Source organism: Drosophila kikkawai, chromosome 2R (genome assembly GCF_030179895.1).
Source record: "Drosophila kikkawai strain 14028-0561.14 chromosome 2R, DkikHiC1v2, whole genome shotgun sequence".
Classification (NCBI taxonomy): Eukaryota; Metazoa; Arthropoda; class Insecta; order Diptera; family Drosophilidae; genus Drosophila; species Drosophila kikkawai.
Window position 1 is genome coordinate 13,429,409 of NC_091729.1, and position 22,965 is coordinate 13,452,373.

At 40.2% G+C, this 22,965-nt stretch overlaps 3 protein-coding genes across 7 annotated transcripts; all 3 read left to right on the forward strand.

The window, feature by feature from the left end:
• Nucleotides 1–441: 441 nt before the first annotated feature.
• Nucleotides 442–1,755, forward strand: LOC108082473 (uncharacterized). Its single transcript, XM_017177866.3, has 2 exons — nt 442–815; nt 1,003–1,755. The coding sequence occupies exon 1, from the start codon at nt 535–537 to the stop codon at nt 775–777; it is 243 nt and encodes an 80-aa protein (XP_017033355.1). The 5' UTR covers nt 442–534; the 3' UTR covers nt 778–815; nt 1,003–1,755.
• On the forward strand, nt 1,513–22,668 carry Sik3 (Salt-inducible kinase 3). Of its 5 annotated transcripts, none has more exons than XM_070283880.1 (12): nt 1,513–1,651; nt 5,026–5,831; nt 15,263–15,598; nt 15,659–15,914; nt 15,971–16,569; nt 16,640–16,928; nt 16,998–17,241; nt 17,303–17,469; nt 18,486–18,755; nt 19,288–19,452; nt 19,560–20,701; nt 20,763–22,668. In XM_070283880.1, exons 2-12 carry the CDS (start codon nt 5,631–5,633, stop codon nt 21,540–21,542), a joined length of 4,449 nt encoding a protein of 1,482 aa, XP_070139981.1. In that variant the 5' UTR covers nt 1,513–1,651; nt 5,026–5,630; the 3' UTR covers nt 21,543–22,668. The 5 variants fall into 5 exon arrangements, with proteins under 5 accessions (XP_070139981.1, XP_017033351.1, XP_017033352.1 ...); XM_017177862.3 differs by having other exon boundaries at nt 1,590–1,728; XM_017177863.3 differs by having other exon boundaries at nt 1,590–1,728; nt 19,297–19,452.
• On the forward strand, nt 10,016–11,302 carry LOC108082472 (uncharacterized). The gene has a single exon (XM_017177865.3). The coding sequence runs from the start codon at nt 10,531–10,533 to the stop codon at nt 11,194–11,196; it is 666 nt and encodes a 221-aa protein (XP_017033354.1). The 5' UTR covers nt 10,016–10,530; the 3' UTR covers nt 11,197–11,302.
• Nucleotides 22,669–22,965: the final 297 nt, after the last annotated feature.

Consider the following 22,965-nt stretch of genomic DNA (forward strand, 5'->3'; position numbering starts at 1 on the left):
TTTTGCATTGTTTTCAATTTTTTATTATAAATTATTTTTCAAACATTTTTTCTCTAACTGCCTAAAAAACTTTCAGCTGACGTCACACGGCTTTTGATGCGTAACTCCTGCTCTCTCTCTCTGCGTATCTCTACTGCTGTTCCCTCTCTCATTTATCCAGAAGCTCCATCTCTTTCTCCCAGCGCCCACGCACTTTACCGTAATAGTGGAATTCCCGGCTCCAGTTTCATTCAGCTGCCTGGCAGGCTGCTGGCAGAGAGTTTGAATCAATGGCCAGTTGGAAGTTTCATTCATGGCCGGGCTGTGGCGCCTTCCAGCCTTCCTACCTTCCTTCCTTTGCTTCCGTTTTTCCTTATTCGCCCAGTGCGTATTCCAAGCTGCGCAGGAATGGAGGCAAAGGATATAAAAACCGTTACGAAAGCAGGCGGGCTGATAATGTGTCAGTTTGAAAATATCTTTAGAAACTTACTTAAACAGTTGTGATTCAGTCTAAATATATATATATATTTTTTAATTTTCTAAGCTAAGAAAAGGATGGTGTCCTTCGGTTGTGTTGCCAAGCTGCTAAGCAGCCTCGAGTGCAGATCGAATGTCTGGATCAAGACAGTAAATCCAAATTGGTACGCGGCCCGCGAAATCCCCAAGGTCATACTTACCGAAAAGGTGCTCCAGGCGGCCCAGGCGACCACCTCCAAGATCCGAGCAATGCGTGATAGACCCAATACAGCGGAACCGCCCAAGAAATTAGGTACTCCAATGAGCCAGCCATACTTCTGAGATAAAAATTGATTTTAAAAGTCGTAATTTATTTGTTGGTAAGTAAATTTACCTTCTTTACATTTACATTTAACCATGTAAAATGTTTACTTAAATTAACATGGAGATGTAACTTTACAGGAACCATTAACCGCGTGACAATTAACACTTTTATTTCTGTTATTATCACTTATCAGAGTTTGTTTTCCTCCTAAATTTTATAATTTCTTTCTCTTTCTTTTGCAGATTTGATTAATATACATTAAAAAGTACAAGTTAAAAGTCGCAGTGTGGGTAAGCGTGTTAGAAATTTAAAAAATACAGTGATGTCCTGGAAGCAGTTATCGGCTTCTGTATTTTGCCCTCGCCCAATGCCTGGTCACACCATACCGTGTTTTTGGCGTTTTAAAGATTTTTTTAAAGCCAGTTTAGCTTTTCCCGAAGTGTTGGCCACACTGTGTCGTGTCCAATCACAATCGCCGTCGACGGCGTGATGAAAAAATTCCAATAGAATTAGCCGAGGGCGATTATTATGCCAAATTTGCCGAAAAACCAGCAATGTGAATATCCGAGTGTTAATCGTTAAATGCTAAATGAAGCACGCTTCGCCCACGCGTACGAGATTGCCAACACAGTTCGAGTGCGATTTACGAGTGTGTGAGTGCCTGTATATTATGTACAACGGCAATAAGTAAGCAGAGCAACAACAACTCGCTTTGTTGTTGTCCAGTGATAAGCGAATATAATATAACGCAAATATAATACAAATTCAACGTGAAAAGAAATCTCGAAGCAGCAGCAGCAGTAACAACAACTCGGCGACAAATGGAAATAATAAAGTAAAATTATGGAAAGCCTGAGGAGAGGCGAGATAGAGAGATCGAAATCGTAATGTGTAAGCGGGACCTACTGAAGAGAGAGGGAGAGGAAAACAAGAAACAGCGTCGCAGCGAAGATTAAATAAATTTACAAGTGTGTTTTGTGTTTGACCAGCTTTCGTATGGTTTTTGTTTTCGTTGTTGCGGTGGCAGAACAACAACAACAGCACGCATTTTACATGCTCCCGCTGCGTTGGTGTTAGCTCGTGTGTGTGTGTGTGTGCTTGTATGTTTCCAACTATTTCCAGAGGTGGGCGCGTGACACACTTGCTGGACTAATGATTACAGCCAGGTTGATCCCATAACACTGTGCGTGAGTCACGTAGCCACCACCTCCGGCGGGTCGTGAGATGCGGAAGCTAAAAACATATTCATGAATGGCAATTATGTACTCTGCGCTGCGGCAAGTTTAACCTTCGATACCGAGAGCCTGTGAAGAAAACTGCGCGTACGATTTTCCACTTTGTGGAAGCCGTGACGTTTTTCCTCGCATAGTTCTCTTTTCGTGCGAGTCTCGTGTGTGTGTGTGTGAGTGTGCGTACGTCATGGCAACTCCGGTAAAACGCAAATAAGGCAGCAAAAAAGCCAATTGCCGTTGAGTGGTCTAATTGGACACCTTGCGCATTACTTGTTTATACTATTTACCATTTGGCGACCCGTTATCAATTGCAGGTGCTTTCTCTTGTAAAAGCGGCTGCTTCTAAATGTGTGAGTGCGACCTCGACGGGTTTTTTCTTTGCTTTGTTTTGCGTTGTCCTCCACTCATATGCAATACACTAAGAAAAAGACGATATTAATACATATTTTCGTAGGCTAATAGCAGTGTTTATTAAATAACATAACGTAAACATAGAGAAATTATTTTATTTTTATTTAAAAACCTATTTTCATAATATCTTTCCGTGTATTTAAGACTAATTGTAATTTTTTCTGCCGTTTACTTCTATTTTCCTGTGAAATTCCTTGACTCCTCGAAACCTTAAAACACACTGATTATCTCGCACACCCACAAACTGTTGCTGCTCCCCCCCTTCTCGCTCACGCACACAGTCATGCAAATACTGGCGCTGATAGCCCGTTCTCCCTCTAGCCTTCAGCAATCGATGGGGGCGACTGGCGGCGACGACTGTCTCTCGCATGTTTGCTTTGGCTCTATCTCCTCCCTCCCACTCTGCGGCACCCCCTTCTTGGTCGTCTGCTTTGCTGTCTGGCTTTGGCTGCTGTGTAAGTCCAAGTTCTCTAGCCTTTATTGTTGTTTCTGTTTTCGCCCTCTTTCCTGCCTCTTTCGCTTTCGGTTTGTTGCCTCATTTATTTTACTTGTCGTTTCTTTTTGGCTGTTGTTTTTATGTTTTTTAATCATTTTCGGTTCTCTGATTTGGTAAAAAAAAATAAAGCTACTACTGGTAGTTATCAGCAAAAGTACGGCCCGATACGTGGGAGAACTATACCATATCCATTAGACCAGTCTTCAAGAGGTTCCCTATTCCCAAGTTTTTTATAATTTGATAAAAATTAAGGTAGCAACAAGCCCTAACCTAGAAGTGTTTTAATATTTTGATCTAAAATCTTTTACGATCAGGGAGTATTACTTCAATACTTTAACATTAGGGTTAAAATTCTATTCAAATTGTACTTTATCATTAGAATTTACTAAGTTGTATAACTTACAAATATATCTTTAACTGACATAACAAGACACTTGAGAATTATAAGATTGAATAAATTTTTGTAAGAGCTCTTACCTGTTACAAAATACTAGTTCAATTAAAATTTTTACAAGAATTTGCTAATGTAAAATAAATCATTGGCTACCTTTAGGCCCAATTTCAACTTATTTAAAATCCACAACCATTTTAACGAACAGCTATGTATGTACTTTCATATTTACATATGTATGTAGTTTGGAGTGCATAAGGTGACACCCACAGGATTTTGAGCGGAAGCGGTACCTTTAACCCGGTGACGTCTTTTGCATCCCATTTTTTGCTCTCCACTCGCTCAGGCTCTCTCTCTCTCGTTGTGTCTCTCCCTCTCTCTCCCGCATGTGCGCTGGAAGCGTGCTGGAAGTGACGTAGCAGCCTCTCGCGCGGCGGCAGCTCCAGTTGGCTTCCAATTTGGAAGTTCATTCAGCTTTGACTTTTGACTCCGTGCACTTCGTTCTCCAGCTCTCTGGCAGGTTCTCCGCTTCTCCTCCGGTTTTTGCGGTATGTCTTATCATCCGTTTATCCGGTACTTTGCCTGCCGCCCACTTCTATTGCCTGACTGGTTTGGATTAACAACTGTTTTGTGTCTGTGAATGATTAATGCAAATAAACAAAGGAAAAGCTATCGAAAAAACCTTTCAGAAATGTGAAAATGTGCGAGAATGGGGCGAGAGGTACCGTTTGCATTGTTGTCCAGCTGCCGCTGCTCTTTTCGCACCCGCGAAATATCACGCGAAGCTGGAACAAGCGGAGAAGTTGGGGAAAAACAATTTGTTTATATTATGTGAATGTGCGAGTGTTCTTGTTGTTTTTGTTGCCGAGTTAATGTTTGATCATCATCGTCGCCGCCTGCTTCCTCTTCTTCGCAGAAACGCACACAGCCTCTGCTCTAAATTGATTTCAATGAGCTTTTTTGACGATTGCCCCCCTCTCTTTTTTATGGTGTCTCTCAGCAAGCGAGCGAGGCTCCCTTAGTGTTTCCCTCTCTCTTTTTCGCTTGGCAATTATGTGCGAATGTGTGGCTGTGGATGTGCAAGTGCCCGGTTTTCATATGACCTTGATGCTGTACATTAACCCATTGAGAGCCCCCTATATCTTTATCTCCCTATCTCTCTGTCTCTCTCTTTGCCGATCAGCTTACAAAGCATAAAAAAATAAGAGAAAAAACCCTGTTTTCTTCTTCTTGGTCTTACTTACCTTGCTTCGTTTTCTTTAACTTTAGTTTACTGTTTACACTGCCCGACAAAACTTGGGGCCAGAGTACCTTATTGTAGTATTTGAAAATTAAAATAAATTCAGAATTAAATATTTTACTAAAAGTTGAAAATTTGTTATATCAGTAAAATCTCGTATATTCCTTAATTTAATATTAAAATTCAACAGAAACTGAAATATTTTGACAACTATATTATATATATTAAAACAAGGAACCGTGATTAATGTTGGAAAAACATTTCATGTGCTTGCCTTTTGTTTCCTTCGAGTTTTCTGCTCGAATAGATAACACAAGCTCAGTGGTTTTATTGTTTTTACTTTTTGTTTTTTTGCTATCTTTGGTGTTTGTTTTGCTCTTTAACCCACACACACATGCGCCACGCCCACCCTTGATAAACACAAAAAAACCAAGGTCAACGAATAGGAAAATACTTGCCTTCATATAATAATTTCCCTCTTTTTGCTTCAAAAAGGTGACCGACGGTGATAAAAGTGCAAAACCGAAATGTAAAAAGCAATTTGTGACCAAACAAAGAACAATTAAAAATCAGACTTGAAAGTGTCGTAAAAAATCAAGCAAAATTATATAAAGTTCCCCGGAAGTGCCGTTTTCTCTGCCAAAGTAAATAAAAGAGCGAATAAAGTGCGAATCGGAGTTACCAGGTGGGCATGGCCCACTGCCCGCCACCGAAAATCCGCCGGAGCATCCGAACGAGAAGCTGTCATTGACCTCTTAATCGAATTAAGTGCAATATTATTTAGTAGAAATCATAAGGAGGAATAAGCATCGTGTCTCAGTGTTGCTGGCGGCGGCTCTCCGTACACCAATCTCCCGTATCCCGCATCCCGAAGTTCCAGTCTCCGTTTGCCGTACCCGTGTCCGTCTTCGTCTCCGTCTTCGTCTCCGTCTCCGGGTTTTAGTCTCGCCGCCAGCAATTGAAATCGCGCACGAACTCCGCGACAAAAGAAGATGCATTTTAAGTGAATTTCCTGTGCGCCGAAGCCAATTACGTCGCTGAAATCCAATCCCATCCAGCAATCCCGTCGTGAATCCCATACCCCGAAAAATCCATCTGCGATGGCCACCACACCAACGGCTGGACCAGCAGCATCAGCAGCTCCACCGACCTCAACGCCCCAAAACTACAAGGTGCCATCGACCAGCAAGATATCCGTGGATAAGCTCCTGCGCGTGGGATACTATGAGCTGGAGAAGACCATCGGCAAGGGCAACTTTGCCGTGGTCAAGCTGGCCACGAATATTGTGACCAAGACAAAGGTGAGTTCCATCCATTAAATCATATCAAAATAAAGTAAATTCTAAGTCGAAATACCGATTCCCTCAATTAACGATTTGTTAACTAGTTAGTCATAACTGACTAAGCGCGTATTTGTCTTAACAATTGACATCAGGCGGTTAAAAAATTGATTATATAGGCATTATATCATTATATATAAAAAGAAAAAACATTTGAAAATGGGGAGGACGTAATATTTTTCTAAAGAAATTTTAGTTTAAATAATAGCATATGTCTTTCAAAATGTATTAACAAGAAAAGAAGTATGGAAATATGTTATAGCTCGAACCAGTTGGGAATTTTAAGGCATAAGCAACGGTAGCTTATGGATTTTGCCTAAAAAGTTCAAAGAGCTTAAACCACACTTGAAAAGAAATGTTCAAGAGTTTGTCAAGATTTATTACCTTAACTCTAAAGTAAAGGCTAAAACTAGTTGGGAATTATAAAACAAATTCAGTGAAATTATGGGTCCAAATAAGAAACCCGTTCGAATTGGGATACTACATCTTTCACACACGTTAATATTTCAACCATCAAGCAAGCATTCAAACAACCACTTCATGCTATGTGATGATTTTTGTTTTGCGCATTTGAGTCGATCAAATTGATTTTAGTTGTTGTTCTTTGATGATTCTGTTTATTGCCGCGTAAATATGTGTACAATAATTATTTACACAACTTATTGACAATCGGGAGTTTCGTTTCGATTTCGGCATCTTTCTGTTTCGAATTCGTCGGATTCGGTTGCTTGGCTTTTTGTGTTTGCCTTCAATTGACAATGTTCGAGAGGGGGGGTGAAAGGGTATAGTCCGAAGACGACGACGAGTGTGTATATTCTGAGGTGGCAATCGACAGATGCTAATTGAATCGCATTTGTAAAGCGTTCCGAAAGTATATAGGTATGTGCTTTAGCCGTCTTCCCCCTGTGTGTTTGTGTATGTGAACCTTTTGAGGAAGTAATTGAGTTTTGCCTTTTGTTTTTCGATGTCATTTGAATTTACAAATCGGTTTTTTTTCTGATGTTTCTTTTCCCTTTGAGAATTTCCTGCTATAAAGTCAACTCTGAAGTTGATGAGCTAAGTAATTCACAATTAGGGATATCTTACATTTAATACATAGGAATTACTTGTTTTGAGTCACCAGTAGGCAGAGCTTTGTATCTTTTATCAGTGTCTCTGTGGATGGATGATGTGCTAACACAACAGCAGCAGCAACAGCTGTGACACTTGATAATTGGGCTTGTCAAGAGAGAAATACTCGCCCCGCACATGGCAGCTACAATAAAAGCAATAAAAGTGGGGAACTTTAATCACTTAACGTAACGCAGAGAGTGAGGGAGGAACAAATAAAGAAAGATTTGAGGAAGACGGGGCAACGATATGGGAGAGAAGAATGCAAATTTGTAGGGTAAACCGATCGGAATAAATTTTTGCATAATTGACAACGTTGAGGAATCTGCGCCGAGCACGTGCCCCTTGATGGTGATATCGATCTAAGTAATTATCGCCGGATATGACATGATTGAAATTGTCAACAGTGTCACACACGATTAACGAGGAAGTCAAGTGGTTTGATACAAGAGGTTTCACATTGGGGTCAATGTAAATTTAAATGCATACAATTTTAGAAATCTCCAGAGATTTGAAATTGTTAAAAAGGCACAGAAAAGAGTGCTGCTAAATATGAAAAATTTATTTTATATTTCTTATGGTGTTATGACTACATTTCTGAGGTTTGAACCCTTTACAAGAACCGTTCAATCTCCAAAGTTCAAAGAAGTTTTCAATGGAAGGTTAATCTCTAGGATAGATTAATGTCCATAAATAAGAGCTTTAAAATATTATGATCCAAAAACCCCTATTACTTTAATGAAACGAATTAAGTAGTGGTTTCGATCAGAAGTACTTGATGATGATAAGCCGATCGAATCAGCTTCCCTGGTCGACTGTTTGCTGGCTGTAACGAAATAAAGTTTCCCCTCTGCCGATAAGGACACAGCTGTTTGACAACTTCAAGGTCCAAACGTTGCTCACTTATCTTATTTTTTTTTGCATTGCCAATCTGTATATATGTTTGTATGCATGTTTGGGAATTATATTATTGCCTTAGCGGCTTATCTCCCTCTCTCTTAAGCGCATTTGCCAATAATTTACTATTATCAATGGAAAATGGCAAAAGTTCACTTGTTCCTTAGGTACATAACACATACATACAAGCGGCGTAAAGTAAATAAATTGAATAATGATTATTTGTATAAACCGAAGCAAACGCGAAAAAACAAACGATAAGAAACCATAGCGATATGAGAACTTCCAGCAATCGTCGGGTAGTGTGTACCCGCATAAAAATCCAACCATAACCTAGTTTAAATGAGTTTCTCCTGAAACAATAAGACATTTATCATATGTATATAGCTCACAAATAAAACATCTGATCAATTGTGTCGTCTTCCCTTCTTAAATTTTGCCGGCATGTGTGCCGAGCATGTCAAAATTTTAATTGTTTACTTTCTTTGTTTGGAGTTCTACGCTCTCTTGATCGCTTTCACGTGCCGTTTCAAATTGAATTTTAGTTTACTTAATTTTGTTCGTCTTTTTTCCCCCGTTTTGTTTTGTGTGCGGAATGTGTTTGCACTCAATTGGCAAGTTTTAGTTTAATTGAATTTTTTTCGCTGTTGCCTTGGCAACTGTTTTAATGCTCCAATTGATGCAATTAAGCATCAGCAGCAGCAGCAGCCATGCAGCGTAGCCACTTGATATCCCCACTCTTGTATTTCACACGCAGAAAAATCATTTGGGGTTGTAAAGTAATGCAGTTAGGGATACAAAATTATAAAGAAGAAATTGTATTTTAAATGGTTTTTCTTATAATTTTCGTTATATTGTTTATTTGGCTGTGATAGGAAATCAAAGATTCTTGAAGAATCTAAAAATCGATATTTAATTTTAATAGATAAAATACTTTAAAGTCCAAAGGAAGCATATTATCTTTCCCATTCTACTATTTTCTTCCCGTGCAGCCCTGCGTTTCCCTCTGTCCCTGTCTCTTTTGGCGCGTATTTCCCCCTCTCACCCTCGCATTCGTTGATTGATCTTTCGCTATGAGCAAATATTTAAGCTGCCGTCTGAGCGTTGAGCGGTGGTGAGCGTTGCCTTTTGGCCAGCAGACCGAAAACATGTTTGAACATCTAACACGCGTCAGACCGAGTCCGCGGGGCTGAAAGGGACGTCCAAAGAGTGAGGGAGATGGATGGATGAAATCGTTTAACAATTTTTATTTACCTTTTCATTAACAATTTCGCGGCTTTTTGCTGTTCGTTTTTTGTGTTGTCTGCGGTTTTTTTTTTTTTTTGTTATAATTTTCGTGAGTGTGTTTACAAAACCCAAAAAATCATGCGCACTAAATCTTCCATCTCTATTTTTTTTTTTGTTAACTATTTACTATTCTGTTGTTGTTGTTGTTTTTCGTCTGACTGCGATAGTAATAAAAGTATGTTGACTCTCTTCCTCTAGCGGCAACCTCGAAATAATTTCGTTATGATAAGAGCAAATGTGTGTTATCAAGCGCGGTATTCTTTTGCTTCTGCTTCTCTAGTGATTCTTTGTCAGAAAAAGCGAATTCGCAAATCAGTCACGTGCGCCGCCTGCCCTCTCTCTTCCACTACCCCACTACCCATAAAGGGGAGGGCCAAGAGGTAGGGAGAAGACCAACAGCACGCGCCAACTTTATGCTCCCACATGCCGCCGCACTCTCCACTCTCCAATCTCTCCACTCGCTGTGCCCCTCGTAGCTTTTGTTTTCGATTTCAATTTGCAGGCGATAGCAAAATAAATAATAAAGCAACATAAACTCAAGTGTTTCCTCTACCATAAACAGAAGGACTTCCTTAAGGCGAACATTTAAGCCTTAGGGTCCTTGAACCTTGTTGACTTAAAACCTCTATGAGTAAAATTTAGTAAATGTGATTCTAAATGGGATTATTTTTAAAGAAAACTATCATTAGGAAGTACTGTGGAAAATTTTAATTAAAAATCCCGTTCATGTTATCATTGCCTTACTGTATTTCCTTAACCAAAAATTTCGCGGTGGCAGCCCATTGAAAATTGATTAACGCGCCAAACTTGTGATTAGCACTTGAGGTTTCAGTTGTTTTGGACGGATTTTCCCTGTCTGCCAAAGGGTAGTGATTAGAGGTTTAAGTTGTTGCCACCAACCACAACCACTTTTAGCCCGATTTCCATTGGCAATTAAGTAGGCCATGACATGGAAACTGTGTAATTGTAGTAATCGATTTTCCATTTCCACTGGAACCTGCCAGGCTGTCGGCGGCAGTGGGAAAATTTTAAAATCCAGTCAGCGCCAAATAGAGTTTACTGACCCCAAAAAAAATATATAAAAACAAAAGCCAGAGAGAGCGCAGAAATTGCAGCAGCCAAAAAGGAGAGGTGAAAGCGAAGGAGGTCGCACACATATCGATTAAACACGCGGAGAAAGGGGGCGGCGGCGTCCGCTGCCACCTGAGGGGGTGACTGGGTGGTAGTTGCCTGAGGGGGCGCGCTGGCTGGCAACACGTTTGATTACCGCGTGTAAATAACAACAACACGAACACTGCAAAAGCTGCAAGGACTCGCCATTGTCCTCGTTGCCGTTGTGCAACGAATCACATGCCACAGAAGCCCCATGGAAAGTCCCAGCAAGAGCCAGGAACTGGTGGAGCCACAGCCGCCGGTTCCTTCAAAAGCCAAGCCCCCGGAGAAGCCCATTCGCAAGCGAAATCAACTAAAAGTCCCGCCTCATATCCAAACCAGGACCCCGAAGCCCACACCCACGGCAATTCTCTGTGAACTAACGCGCCTGAAGGCCCAGCAAAAGTATCTTGAATGCAATCAAGTCAAGCTAAATCCCAATAATTTCATACTTGACGATGAGGAGGACAACAAGGCTGTGGAACCAAACTCGGAGGATGAATTGGATGTGCCAGACGAGCATCCACAAAGTGGTAAAAATCAAAGACCCATCAGCTCCTCCACCGCTGCCCTGATAAGTCTGATCAATGAAATCGAACAGGAGAAGCTGGATCTAAATCAAAAGTTTCAGGAATATCGCTCGACAAAAAGGGGAGAACTCCAGGACATGTGGCACTATGTGGCCGCCATCAAAGAGGATGTCTTTCGTCCCGAACGACTTAGCCAGTATACGGTTAATGCCCTCAGACAACGAATCATTTGCGTCAATAGTCAACTAGAGCGTCTAACGGCTAAGAACTCAAAGGAACTGGAAACCTTGAAGGAGGAATACGAGAAATTGGAGAAGGAAAATAAGTTTCTATGGAAGGGTAATATGTAAGATTTATTTTGGAATATCTTTAGATTACATGGAATCCAAGGGGAAAGTTTGTACTTTGTCCTAAATCTATATAGTGTGAAAATAAAAATATACACTCATAAAAATAGTTTTCTATATTTCTATATTATTCTAAATTAAAATTAAAAGCAAGACACCATAAACATAATTTTGTGGGGTTCATTTTTGTATTTTTCTGAAATGTAGGGCATTTTTTCTGTGATCGGTTTCACTAAGATATTTTTTTATATATTAGGGTGAATTTTATTTGTTTTTCTGTTTCTTATAAAAACCATTGTGAATTCGCCCTAAAAATTTCAAGAACAAAAATCTCTCAAGTGTGCACATATAATTCTCAACAGGTTTTGACCTTCCTCGCTCAAATAAGTGTCTCACGTTTTGATCTCTAGCAAATGAGGACACTTTGTCTAATCCGAATCAAAAATTCAAACAAATTACTTCTTTAAACAAATATAAATAACAAAGTAAAGAAAAGGAACAAGTACCCTCTACACAAAAGACATTAAGATTCCGTTGAATTACGATTTACGGACAAATATTGCTAAAATTCTTGACATTCTTTTGCCGCTTTTCCCGCCGCTCGACACTTTTGTAATCAAGACAACATTTGAGACCTTGCCTTGAGTTTTCCCCTTTAAATCAATAGGACCTTTTGATACGGCTTTTTGTTGGTGTTGTTGTTGCTTTTTTTTTCGTTGCCTTTGGCTGAAGGATTCCTTCCTTGGGCGACATTGGTATTTTTGTTGCTGCGCCTCCTGGTGACTGTTATAGTTGTTGTGTATTTCTGGTTGCGATTATTTTGAAATGTCTCATTTGCGAAGGCTCGATGTTCATCGTGACCAGACTGGAGAAAGGTCAAACGGCACGTGGCAATGGCATTTTGTGGCTCCTGTCCCGCCTTCGTCACCTCACCGCCCCCTCTATCTTTCGGAAGCAGACCCCCTTAATTTATTTCGTAGTATTGTACGTAGTACGAGTAAGCCTGAAGTTCACAGCCCGCGCTCACGTGGCATTGGCGCCGTTTTTCTAGGGCGTAATATCAGTGCAGAATCAGCTTTTGTTTCACATGCAATTATGTAAAAGTGTCAAACTCATCTGGGGAAATACATATGTACCCATCTGTGTGTGTGTTTCTTTATTATAAACAAATAGTTTTGCACACTTATTTACTTGTCTCAAGTTCAAAGTCTCACACGCCGTGCGAGATTTATATTGCTTTTATATTTATTTGCAAGTATTTTTGATTGAAAGTGTGTGGCTGTCGCCAATTTTATTTTTTTCGATTTGAAAAGAAAAATAATATTGTTTAAAAGGAAGCATATATCAAGCAAAAGAATACTAAGGAAGCAGATACAACCAAACTCGCGGGGTATTTAGCTCAAAACAATAAGAATTATAAAAGAAAACCGGTGGCGATGATGACGATGATGATGATGCCTTGGCTCATTGTCATTCGGGCGGGAGAAGAGAGTGAGAGCCAGTGTGCTTGTACTTGTGTTGTTAATTATTTAACATTGTGTTAAATTTTTTAAATGTTTTTGGCGAATACACAAAAGCAAATAAACAGTCAGCGACGGCAACGACGACCGAAAGTCGTGAGCGAAGAATGTTTTTGTCTCGTCTTCTTCTCTTGCCATGACGCCCCCTAGAGTCTGCTCTGGTCTTGTCGCACTGCCTGTTCCTCCTCCTCCTCCTCCTCCTCGTCTTTCTCCACCGGAACCGTATCCGTAGCGTGGAGATCCCAAGATTCAAACACGCGCACCATGTATGGCCCTGTCATTGTGTGTTTTTTCGCACTGATCTCGTTGTTCTCACTGTGCTGCTGTCGCTGCAGACTGGGCGCCACCTAGTCACCCACCTGAACCCAGACACCCCTGGCAACAGCAGGGGGTTACAGTGGGTTCTTAGTGATGAAATAAGTGAACTATGTTAAATGAAAGCTTAATATTTAACAAACCAGGTAAATATTAAGTAAGAAGAAAAGAGTGATTGTAGGAACTAAATCGAGAACTACAACTAGATATCCATTTTTAACAAATTGAAAAAATCTAGAATATATAGTAAACTTTGATAAATCGAAAATTATTGAATATTGCTATTATCTAATAAAAATATGCCAAAAATGTTATAATTTATTTGTTTTTTTTATACCCTTGCAGGGTATTATAATTTCAGTCAGAAGTTTGCAACGCAGTGAAGGAGACGTTTCCGACCCTATAAAGTATATATATTCTTGAACAGCATCAACAGCCGAGTCGATCTAGCCATCTCCGTCTGTCCGTCTGTCTGTCTGTCCGTCTGTCCGTCTGTCCGTCTGTCCGTCTGTCTGTCTGTCTGTTTCTACGCAAACTAGTCCCTCAGTTTTAAAGCTATCTGAATGAAACTTTGCATATAGTCTTCTATATGCTCTCACTGCTATATATGTCGGAACGGGCCGGATCGGACGACTATATCATATAGCTGCCATACAAATGTTGGATAAATTTTTAGAAAAAAAATTATAACTTGGCTGTTTTTCAATATTTTTGCATCATTTTTGAGATATGGCCATTTTATTATATTTCAGAATTTCGGTTTTAATTTTTTGAAAATCGGACGACTATATCATATAGCTGCCATAGGAACGATCGGGAAATTAATAGGAAAAAAAACTATAACTTCGTTGTTTTTCAACGTTTTTTCATCTACTTCGGGATATAAGCTTGTTTTATTATTCTAGAAATTTGGTATCAATTTCATAAAAATCGGACAACTATATCATATAGCTGCCATATAACCCGAGCGCTAGGTGTAGGGAAAATGTAAAACTGGGAATGTAAAACTGTAACTGTCAAACTCTCAACATAATAAGTATAGGTAAAATGCAATGAAATAATATCTGCAAGGGTATACAAACTTCGGCGTGCCAAAGTTAGCTTCCTTTCTTGTTTTTTCGATTATTTTGGTACGATATCCAATACAATAAAAAATTTTATAAACTAGAAAGGAAACTATCTTCGGAAAGCCGAAATTTGTATAGTCTTACAGTTTACCATAGGATCAGGACATTGACTCAAAAATCAATCATAACTAAGCCAAAAATTTATGAATTCCCCTTTGGAAAGCTTTTCTGTGCTAGTTTTGTTCTAGGTCAAGTTTCAAGAGATCAAAAATTGTTCTTTTTTTTGACAATCTTTCTGAGATGACTAGAAAGACTCGCCTGCTAATGCTTATCAAGTATATATTTTGATGGGGTCGAAAATAACTTCTTAACTGATTTCCAAGCTTCTCACTGAATTTATAATACCCTGCGAAATTAGTAAAAACGGGTGATTTCCTTTTATATTAAATTGTTTGGCTTTTAAGTGTTATTTTATTCCTGCGTTTATGGCTTGTAGAAATAGGATAGCCCTAGAATTACATTTTCTGGGATTTTAATTGAATTTTAAAGTAACCAATGAAGGATTTAATCGGTTTAAAATAAGTAGTAGTTATTAGGAACTGATTCATTGGTTTCCAATTATATCAGTTACATGCGTGTCTGAATTTTGTTTTTAAATTGCTTACTTTAAAGGGTAAAATAATTAATTGTTTAAATTATGGCAAAGTGGTGCCTTTTATTGGGAGTAAAGACTTTAAATAAAACTTTTATTATAACTTAATATTATATCATTAAAAATTTTGTTGTGGTAGAAACAATTTCTTTAGGGATTTTATATAAAAAAGAAAATATAATAATAAGAAATTATCTTTAAAAATATTTGATATATTTTTTATAATATTAAATAATTAATAGCATTTGCTCCACTGTTTTTTTTTTTTTTTGGCACAAACCCACACTGCCTGTATATCAACTCTCTCCCTCTCTCTTTGTTTCTCCCAAATCTTTGTCGTTCTCCCACTCATATCCCCCTCCTCCTCCCCCCTTTCTCGACTCTCCTGCCAAACGTTCGTTCGTTCACCTGGCAAATACCAAACAAACCCAACAGCAGCGACAACAAACAAATGACATGAGCTTTGACTTAATTAACTAAATGCGTTTCCCTGTTTGCTCTCCCCCTCGTTGCAGGTGGCCATCAAGATAATAGACAAGACATGTCTAAACGAGGAGTACCTGAGCAAGACCTTTCGCGAGATCTCGATTCTGAAATCCCTGCGCCATCCTCACATAACGCGGCTGTACGAGGTGATGGAGTCACAGTCGATGATCTACCTGGTGACTGAATATGCGCCAAACGGTGAGATCTTTGATCATTTGGTGGCCAATGGAAGGATGAAGGAACCGGAGGCGGCAAGGGTCTTTACCCAACTTGTGTCGGCCGTTCACTATTGTCACCTGCGCGGGGTGGTGCATCGCGATCTCAAGGCTGAGAATGTTCTGCTTGATAAGGATATGAACATTAAGGTAAGGAGATTATTAATAATTAATAGAGACACTTATTTTAACTCTATTTTTGTTTTGTAGCTCGCTGACTTTGGCTTTAGTAATCACTATGAGGAGGGCGCCACTCTGAGAACTTGGTGTGGTTCCCCGCCTTATGCTGCTCCCGAGGTATTTCAGGGTTTGGAATACGATGGACCCAAGTCGGATATCTGGAGTTTGGGTGTGGTTCTCTATGCCTTGGTCTGTGGGGCTTTGCCTTTTGATGGAAAGACCATTCTAGAGCTTAAAAGTCGTGTGGTGTTGGGGAAATTCCGGATTCCCTTTTTCATGTCGCAGGGTGAGTTCAGGGAAATAAAAACTTAAATAAAATATTAATAATTTAAATCCTTTTAGAATGCGAGCAACTGATCCGCAACATGTTGGTAGTAGAACCAGATCGTCGTTATACCATCAAGCAGATTATCAAGCATCGGTGGCTTAGCGAATGGCAATCGGAGCTGCAGGAAGAGGAACGCTACGAGACTTTGTCCTGCACGGGCACCTTGTCCAAATCAGCTTCCGCTTCCTCCCTAGGCAGCAGCAATGCCCCGGATTCCCCGCCGCAGCTGGACTCGGTGGTGATGACCCATATGCTTCAGCTGCCTGGACTAACGGCCGATATGATTGCCCAATCGGTGCATGAGCAGCGTTTCGATAACATCTATGCCATCTATAATCTGCTGCAGGATAAGCTGCTGCAGCGAAGGCGTGACAACCAAAGACTGCAGCATCATGCCAGCCTGGTTTACTCTCGATCCCGAAAGACGAGCATAACGACGGGCGTGGTGGATCGCTCAGAGCCCGTCAAGCAGGAATCTCTGGACCGACTGAGTCCGCTGAGCAGTGCCACAAACACCTCCAGCACGGCATTGGGCTTTGGCTGGTCCGATGTGGCTGTGGATTTGGAAAAGTATGGCGATTTCGAGCTTGAATGTCTGGCAAGATCAAATGAGGTGAATATTTTTTTGATGTTCATTATTTTTTTAGATATTTAATCTAAATAATTTGTATGTATTTTTCCAGCCTCCTGTGAATCCCCAGCACTTGAGCGCCCAAGCGGGTGGCGGAGTCAATGGCGCCAATACGCGACGCCATACAGTGGGTCCCGGGGATGTGGCCCATGAACAGGCTTTGGCTAATCCTCATGTCCAGCCCATAGACTTCAAGTGCCCGCCACAATGCAGCGATCCTGCGCAGCCCACAACGGTGCCCTATTATCCCATGAATCTGCCCATGCTGCAGAACCAGCCGCTGCACAATCTCACCATCAAGGATCAGCACCTGCTCAAGCCGCCAGTGGTCATGGGAGCCAGTACGTACTATTACTTTAAATGGATTTCCTTTTATTAAATACTAAACCTTGTTTTATTTTTAATTCCAGGCTCTTTTGGTCGCCGTGCCTCGGATGGTGGGGCCAATCTTCACATCTATTACCCCGCCACGGGCACTGTGGGTGGACCAGCTCAGGGCCAGCAAATGGACACTGCTGGTTATTATATCAATCCCAATTGTGGCACTGATCCCTCAGCGGTCCAAGAGCTGTCGCCGCTTAATGAACAGGTGGCGGGTCAGATGCATTGCTGTCAGGAGAACGATAGCGGGGAATGCAATGAGGAGTTGCAAAGGTTACTATAAATCTTGAAACTGATTTAGTTTATAATTTAAAACACCTTGATTTTCTTGTAGTTACATGCAAAAGCGTGGCCTGGGCAAGCGTCATACTGTGGGCTGTACGGAAGATCTATCGGTGACACATGGTCCAGGTCCGGGCTCGCAGTCCCAGGCTCCAACTACCTCCAGCAATATGCGACAGAGAAGAACGGGTCTGCTTACAGTTACAGAAAGGCCGCCAGGTGCGTAAATATTATTGAACTTTTAATATTAAATAAACTATTCAGTCTTATATATTTATTGATTGATAAATTAATATACGAGAGTAAATAGTTTCAGGCTTATTATTGTTATAAATTTTTAAATGTTATAAGCAAGATAAAGGTACTTAAAAGCTCATGAATTTATAAAGTAGGCTTGTGAGATCGTTATTCCTGTAAAAAATATGAAATATATGAGGAAAGTGTTAAAAATGTCTTAAAAATCGTTCTTCTTTTAAACTAAACGTAACCTCAAAATCGGGTAATTTTTAAAACGTAGTATCACCTTTTAACATTTTTTTTAAATTAACATATTTTTTTTTTAATTTTTAAAAATATCAATTTTTTTTAGTTTTTAAAAACTAGTATCACATTTTTTTTTAATGTGTAAGTTCTCGAAAATTTTATTAAATTTTTTTATTTACCTATTTGTTTATTTTTTCAAACAAAATCCCGTAAATATCGATTTATAAATACAGTATCGATATTAAAATCGTTTTCTCGATATTTTATATTTTATTTTATTTTTAATATTTTATTATTTCAATATTTAATCAAGAGTAATATTTGTGTTGATACCTCATACCAGACATTCCCTCTCGATATATAAACTCTCCTAATTTAAAATTAGCTTATTATTATCTGTAAAATGCTTCCTCAATTATTATTTAAAGCATGGCTTTATATTTATTATATATTTATATTTATTTAGCCATTAAATGCCTTAATTAATTTTAATATTCTTTTATAAATACCTAAATAATTTACTGATTTAATTATATATTAATTGTATTGTTTTTATTCAAATTAGTATATAAATTTAATGATTTTTATTTGCTTATTTCCTTTTTTTTTCTTTTTATGTAAAACCTTTTTTTGGTTTATTGCAATTTGATAATTTTGCAACGCCCGCTACTGCACAACGACTGACCACCTGCTACCGCTACCGCTCCCGAAATTCTCGCTGCTTCAATTCCGCCTTAAACCCCCACGTACAGTGATCCCTCCCGAGCTTATACGCGAGGTTGAGTCTCGCATGAACCGTGATTATTTGCCGCCCACCTTGAAATCTCTCAGCCAATCGCCACCGAATGGCACATATCCTGTGGGTATGGGGCCCATGGGCATGGGTAAGGGCTTGTCACCGCCCCACTCGCTCCCTTTGGTGGCATCTGCGGGCGCGGGCTCCTCTGTGCCACTGGTGGCGGCCAATAATCGACGTATTCATCGGGTTGCCCACTCCAAGTTGCCCACCGTTCAGGAGGGTGGTAAGTCTCGAGTTCTGGTTGCGGTTTTGATCATTGGAATGGGAGTTTAAAGTGAATTGGTTATAGTTACTAACCAAAATGATGCAAAATATATCTTGAAAAATGCTTAACAAATAAAAAGAGTTAAACCTGTAGTTAAATTTATAGATCACTAACGATATGAAGTTAATTAAATATATTATATTATTCACAAAAACTAATAAGCTAAACTAGCAAAAGTTAAACTAACACCAACTTTAACCCCTGGTTAAGGTAATTTATAATTTTACCCAAAAACTAATAAGCTAAACTTGCAAAAGTTAAACTAACACCAACTTTAACCCCTGGTTAAGGCAATTTATAATTTTACCCAAAAACTAATAGGCTAAACTAGCAAAAATTAAACTAACTCCAACTTTAACACCTGGTTAAGGTAATTGATAAATTTACCCAAGTTTCCCCCTTTGGCTGTGTGTGTGTCTTCAATTGGTTAACCATTTCCTACCATTTCCTTTCTCTCTACTTTTATTTTCGCTGCTTGCTTACGATTTAGCGACAATAGGACGTTACAGTCCAGTGCGTCGGGCATCGGAGGGATCCAAGAGCCAGTTCCAGGGCCCGCTGCAGGAATGCCAATCCCTGCAGAAAGGTATTGCACAGAGAAACTTTTTGGTTGCACCCAGTCCGCCGCTTTTAGAAAATTCAATCAGTTTGCCAGGTAAGAAAATCAGAACGAGACCCAAATTAGTGCCACAAGCTTTAGAGATAAGCTTCTTTAAAATTTTAATTAAAATTTAATAAATTTAATACCCTTTTTTCCAATAGGTTCCCCCATACATGGCAAGCCGGGCATGGGCCTGCAGCTGACTCTGCGCCGTGGCCATGACATTGAAGTTCCTCCCGAGGCCATCAAGAATCTAATGCCCGCCTTGGATCGCCTGGTCAAGGAGCAGCGTGTGAGCTTCGAAATAGCCAACAAAATAATCTCAACTCATGTGGTGCCCATGGAACTAGCACATCTGCTGGGACTGGCTGCCCATGCCTCCAGTGCGGCGGCTGTTAGTGGTGGCCACCTGGATCAGAGCCACTTGCTGCACCATCAGCAGCAGCCGCAGCAGCACATGCACAGCTTCAGTGTGTCGCCATTGAGTATGCCTCCGCAGGGTGCAGCTGTGAATGCCTCGCTGGCTTTATCCTCCGCCAAGCAGATGTTTGGTCAACCCATTTGTGGCTACCAGCAATATCAACCAATGACTTTGGTGCTGCAGCAGCCGCAGCAGCAGCATCACCAGCAACTCCAGCAGCAGCAACAGCTGGTGGGTCAGTTTAGCAGCATCAATCTGGGCGCCGCCAGCAACTCCAATTCAAGCAGCGGCTGCCAGTCGCCGATCTACAGCAGCACCACTTTCAGCGGCAGTTGCTCACCCAATCCGTATGTGCCCGGTGGCGGGGGATCCTCGCCGCTCCATCAGATCACCAAAGGCATTTCGGGTTTGAGCACAGGATGCGCCGGTGGTTCCATCACCCGGGGAACTTCGGCGGCCTGTGAAGGAGCTGCAGCAGCAGCGGCTTCCAATCAACCTTTGGACTTGTCCATGGATGTTTGTGGGGGAGTGATGGAGCAGCAGCCAACGGATTATGCAGCCACCAATTGGTTTATGCCTGCAGCAGCCTCGTTTTACGATTTGAAACCCTTGAATCTGTCACCGGCACAGCCTGTAAGAGTGGTGCCCACACCACCAGCTTCGCCGAACTTGTGCATTATTCAGGAGGAGAATGGGAATGGACAGATGTGTCATACCATAAGCACAGGGACGCCATATGCGGGGTGTACGGGTGGCATAACGCCACAGATATGCCTAACGGATGTCCAAGGCAGTGAGATTACCCTGGTGGCTTTGTCCTCGGATAATAGTCGAGATAGCGAGGATTCACTGGAGCCGCACACACCGGTTATGTCGCTACAGGTGAGTTTTTAACTTGAGTAAAGTAGAGATAAAGAATCTTAAGTTGTATATCTCCTTTTAGGGTTTAATTATCACCGAACCCAGCAGCGATATGCCTTCCATAACCCGCGGCATAGGACGCAAGGCCAGCCTGGACTGTGAACCAGGTGGTGGAGGAGGAGGCGGCAGCAGCCATTGTCCTGTGAATCCGGCACAGGCTCAGGCACAAACGGAGGCACAGTGCCGGCGAGGAAGCGACAAATCGCTGGGCTTTTCGGATGACTCGCTCAGCAACGACTCGAATAACCTGTCGCCCTGCCAAGAGCCCTCGGCCAGCTCTGGCTTCAAGTCAGACTCCCACTCGGAGATGGGTGATCACACGGAATGTGGCCACTTGACGCCCGATTCCATGTGCGACTCGCGCCGCATGTCCGATGAGATGTGCTATGAGGTTCCCCTGCCCCATGAATGCTCCAATCTGGACTCTACCCGCATCCTGGAGATGGTCAAGCAGACCATAGACTCTACAATGCCGCCAAAAGGATTTGTGCTGCACAAGGGCAGCATTAGTTCGGAGGATAGCGGCGCAGAGTCCCGTCATAGCAGTGCCTCGAATGCCTCCTTGGCCTGCGAGGCAGCCTCATCCCTGCTGGCCTATGGCAGCGAACCCACCACCAATCTCAGTTTGGAGTATTCGGGTGGCCTGCAAATCGAACTGCAGGTTTGTGAGGGACGCAGCCGTGATCATCATGGAGCGGCCAAGGGGATCAAGCTAAGACGCATCTCGGGGGATCAGTTTGAGTATGGAAAGATATGCCAGCAGTTGATTAGCACCATAACCATGCAGCAAGTGGCGGGCTAGGGGGAGAGAGAGTGCTAAGCCCTGCCAGCCAGAAAAAAATACAACTAGCCGATGACTACACTCGCCTTGCCTAAACTCTGCGTAGCTGTGATTAAAGCCGATATGTACGATATATATAAAAGCCATCCTAGGAGTAGGAGTAGGAGGAGTGAAAGGTTTTATCCAATCCCCAATTTCTCCCCCCCATGTTTGAGTAGCGTAATCAAAATTTTTTCTAATATCAATTATTAAACACATTTTTTCGACCGATTTCTTAGCTAGCTTAATTCAAAAAACGGAACGATACGAAACGGAAATTGTATATAAAACGTGTAGAAATTGTTGAAATAATCGCTAAAACTATAATTATAAATATTAACTAACGATTTACGCACAGGCCAACATATATATATATATATATAGTTTAGGCAAAGATAATGTAAACTTTAGGATGACCGTTACTCATCTTACAATTTATATTACCTCTGGTTTAGGGAATTTGAGAGAAAAATAAGAGCAACTCGTAAAAAATACATTCCAGTAGCAGAAATTTTCATACAACGTTCGTTCTAGCCGTAATTATTCATATTTAGGAGCTAGACTATATTAATAATTATATACCATAATGTAACTAATGTTATTTTCAAACTTTTGTGCAATTCGTCAAGTGTTTATTATTAGTTTTGTTTTGTCAAAAACTCAGTTCAAATGACTATACGTACATACGTTCTATATCTAGCCTGTTTGGGATATAGATAGGCGCCTAGAAAAGATTATATTAAATAATGTGTAGTTAGAATGCTCCGATTTAGTGTTAAGCTCTTTCCGATTCCGTTTTTTTAAATGAGTGTAGTGCAAGTTTGTTCAGTTATATTATATATACACACGATTATACATATATATTCTACGGTTTAACACACACACACAACAAACATTGATAAATCTATTTTTTAATGAAAGACTGCTGTGATTTTAAATGTAATTAATTAATTTAAACAAGGGCGAGACAAAAGATGTGAAGGAGTAAGGAAAACAAACAAAAAAAACCAACAAAACAAACTTGAAACCAATTAGTTATATCATTATATTAATAAATAATTCAACTTTATCTTAAATAAATTACCAATTCTCTAAAAATATGGAAAAACGGAGTTTTTTATTTATTTGTTTAATGGAATTTAAGGTGAAGATATATAATTTATAAGAAAAATATTAAAAACATTATTTTTGAAATAATTTTTAAAGTCATAAACTTTTAAAATTTATCAATTTTCTAATTTTTAAAATTCTATAATACAAATTCAGTAGGAAAAAAATTAACTTAATTAAAATAATAATAAAATTAATCAATTTTAAATTAATTAAAAAAAATATATATAATACCTTGGATAAAATATTTATTAATTTAAATTCGGAAAGCAATTCTTAGTTTGTTTTTACTGGG